Source organism: Lactuca serriola, chromosome 1 (assembly GCF_051521515.1).
Source record: "Lactuca serriola cultivar US96UC23 chromosome 1, Lser_US96UC23_V15, whole genome shotgun sequence".
Lineage (NCBI taxonomy): Eukaryota > Viridiplantae > Streptophyta > Magnoliopsida > Asterales > Asteraceae > Lactuca > Lactuca serriola.
The window spans coordinates 108,385,209-108,388,885 of NC_136408.1; the positions used below are offsets into that span (position 1 = coordinate 108,385,209).

Sequence of the window (3,677 nt, forward strand, 5' to 3'; positions counted from 1 at the left end):
ATTGAATCTGTCAGTAGCCAAACCTAGATGAACATTTCTAGGTTCTTTAGCAAACTCTGGATATCTTTGATGAAAATCTTGCCATGTCTTCCCATCAACCGGATGATACATCATACCATCTATTGAGCATCCAATATTATACCAACTCATATCTTTAGCTTTGAATGTGGAGCTATACATTCGTTAAAGTTTTGGAGTCAAAGGAATGTACTGCAACACTTGTTGTGGTATAGCGTGGCTTTTGTCGACGACATATATCGTCTGGATAAGTGTGGTCTCCATAGTGCTAGATCCTTGTAGTGTTTACTGGTTTTTCTATGGGGATGGGTTCTGAAGCTCTAAATATATACAGGTTTTCAATGGCAGTTCTAGATCGAGAAAGTCGTGCTTATGCTTCCTAGATTCTCTATCGTCACTCAAGTTGAAGAAGCGAGGACACCATAATGTTGACTCTGATACGGATCAAGAACACTTTTGTCATCTACTTGATGGTAAAGCTGAATTTTCTGATTCTTGACTTGATCTGGATGAGAAATACAAATATTTATTGATAACGGGACTCTAAGTTTGTTTCTTAAAAATTAGGTAAAGTAATAAAGAAGGAAAATATACGATGAAAGAGAATATTTTTTTTAAAGACGTATTCTTCATATTTATTGTATTTTTCTGCATGCAAACATACTTATTACATGTTTTTTTAACGGGAAAGCAAAATCCAGCAAGAAGCTGGAATGTTACAATACGAAAAGGAAACAACAACTGGTATAGTGAAGGGTACACCATGATACGAATAAAATTCATAATGAATAGAACTACTGCTCGAATATTCATTTGAACCACTTTGATCTTCTACCCAAAAATCTAAACCCCAAGAGCAGAATTAATATCCCAAATATCACAAATATCACGACGCAAGTTATACGAAGCATTTTGTAATCAGATGGCACAATTGCAAAGGTGCAATTAGCATGGTTTACGGTTAATACAATCATTGAAATCTGCAATTCGCGCATCAAAGGGAAATCAACAGTGAGCATGTAAATCATGTAAACTGACATGTAGAACCCTAAGGAATTCGTAATAACAAATACAGCATATGGTGCTTGATTTCTGTGGGTACCCATAATAGCTTCTCCAGCATAGTGGTGTTTAATGGTAGGAGTACCATCATCTGCGAGTTGCGGTAAAGTACTATTGCCTGTGTCCCCCCAAAGTCCTCCAGGAGGACTAAGTGAGGTTTGATATGTTGCAGTTGTGATAAGTATAACCACCACAAGAAGGGTATTCCTAATTTCGATAGAAGAGCCTCTGAGTTTATACTCTATGAACTTGTCTAACCAATCTCTATGCGGAGAATTAGGGTTTTCAAGTTTAGTTTCTGGTAGACTTAGATTTTGACTCATGGTTATTAGGTTCTGAGAAAAGAAATCTTGCTATATTGATATATTTTACATGCAAACGTAACAAAGAGTTTATATAAGGAAATTGTCACGCGAGGTGCATGTACGTAGACCTTGTAATTGAGTCAATTGAAGTTACAAGGAAGCTTGTAATAGGGTCCACTGAAGTTGGAAGAAGCCTCGAATGGTGTCCTCCATTAATTACGTGGTATGTTCATATTTTGCATGCTAGGTGACGATGAGCTATGACCTTTACATTCCAATGTGGTCCTCCATGCAAATAATATCAATACTTTTGTTCATGGAGATGTGAAGATATAACAACTTCCTAGGCCTTGATGTATTGTCGTTTTGTATTATTTTTTAATTGGCTGGTATTGTTGTTTTGTCTTCATTTTAGTATTACATTTTGTGATGATTTAAATTTCAATTTTGATCGATTGGGCTGCTACTGAATCCATGAATCTGCTCTTTCTTTGTATCTTCTTATTAAAAGACAAAACATAAGTAGCTGCGTAACTAAAATGTATAATAATACATCTGATAATTCTATTTCTTTGTATTTTCCCATCGAAGACAAAACAACAATAGCAGCCCAATGAAAAATGAGGACTAAACATTAATACTCCACTACAACTTCAAGTTTAATATATATTTAATTTCTTTCATATGAAATTCAAATTAAACTAGGGGAAAAGTTAGGCATTAAAAACCTTAACCAATTGTAAAAAAATAGATCGATATGTGTGAGTATCCCACGTAGGTAATTTGAAAAAAAAAATAGAGATGGGTACCCCTTATATAATGCCATTAGTCGATATTTAATAGTCATGTTAGAGGGCAGTGCCATTCAAGACCCACGAAGGGTAATTTGGGTCAATTCAAAAAGCACATAAGTACGTAGCAAGTTTAAATGCATTTCACTGCTCATATAGTTTTGATGTACACAAGTATAATCCATAGGAACATTCAACAAAATTTTTTATGTCGTATATATATAGTCATGTAAGGATCGATTTGTAAACACAACGATAGATATTCTCTCTATAGCAAATTAGGGTTTTATATATCGTTGTTTAGTACTACGTCTTCTCTTGTTCATCAGTAACATATTTAGAGAGTAGAGTTAGGAATCTTGTAGTGAGGATCGATTTGTAAACTGTGGTGTAAAATCGAACTCGTTCTTCATTAATAAGATAACTAGTATTGTTCAAGCTGGGAGATCGATTTGTGTATTCTTTAGATGTTGTAGTAGTGAAACAATATAATAAAAGTAAGGGGAAATAAATTATAAGCCCAACGGAGTTTTCAAACCCTTCAAAAAGCCTCAATTATGTTTTGTCTATTCAAGAAAATACAACGAACTTAACCTTTTGTCTAAAAAATCCCCAATTAACTTACACTTCTCATTTATGGTTAACCGGCTAATGAAAGTCAACGAATGACATGATGATGACATGTAATTAAATATCAAAAAAATGACTTATAAGACCAACAAAGTTTCAAAATTGTTCAAAAAACCTCAATCATGTTTTGTTTGTTGAAAAAAAAAACCAACAAACTTATGCTTTTGTTCAATTCTCCTTAGAGACAACCAGATTCATTAGATATAACAATTAGTTGGCAAATGACATTGCATTATGTTTAATGACATAAAATAAACATCTTAAAATTGTGTAACATTCCGTTTAAATTAATTAAAATAAATAATAAACCCCGAACCCCAAGAGGTAAATTCATAATTTATGTTATTTTATAATGGCCCTAAAACCAACAATATTTAGCGGAGAGTGGTTTCGGGGAGCCAAATGATATATTTTAGACTTTCGGGGGTGAAAGTGTAAATTTAGGACTTGTGTTGCAAAGGATTTTAGAAGTCAGGGGGTGTTTATGTATCATTTGGTCTTAAAATGAAAGAATTAATCGAGACAGGGGCTAAGGAGTAAATTATGGACTTCATTTGAAGAGATTTTAGGGGGCAGGTTTAAACGGTAAATATTGGATTAAGATTGAAAGAAAATGTTATGGGGAGGGACCATTTCAGCCATTATGGCAATAAGTTTGGGTGACCAGGTATTTAAGCTAACGAAACCCTAAAGCCTCGTATCATCCCCAGCCGCACCACCTTATCTCCCCGGTTTGCGGCTGCAAACCTCATGACCCCCACCACCGTTCGTTTGTTGTAGAAGCCGTAGAACCACCAGAAAAGCCGTCGCCCCATTCCTCTGCTGCCCATCGCCAAGCTCCGCTATAAATAACCCTGCTGCCAGACGTCGC

The 3,677-nt window shown here is 35.1% G+C and overlaps 1 protein-coding gene across 1 annotated transcript; it reads right to left on the reverse strand.

Annotated features, from left to right (window-relative positions):
• Positions 1–827: 827 nt before the first annotated feature.
• Positions 828–1,403, reverse strand: LOC145060067 (uncharacterized). Its single transcript, XM_079007797.1, has one exon. The coding sequence runs from the start codon at positions 1,401–1,403 to the stop codon at positions 828–830; it is 576 nt and encodes a 191-aa protein (XP_078863923.1).
• Between the last annotated feature and the right edge of the window lie 2,274 nt (positions 1,404–3,677).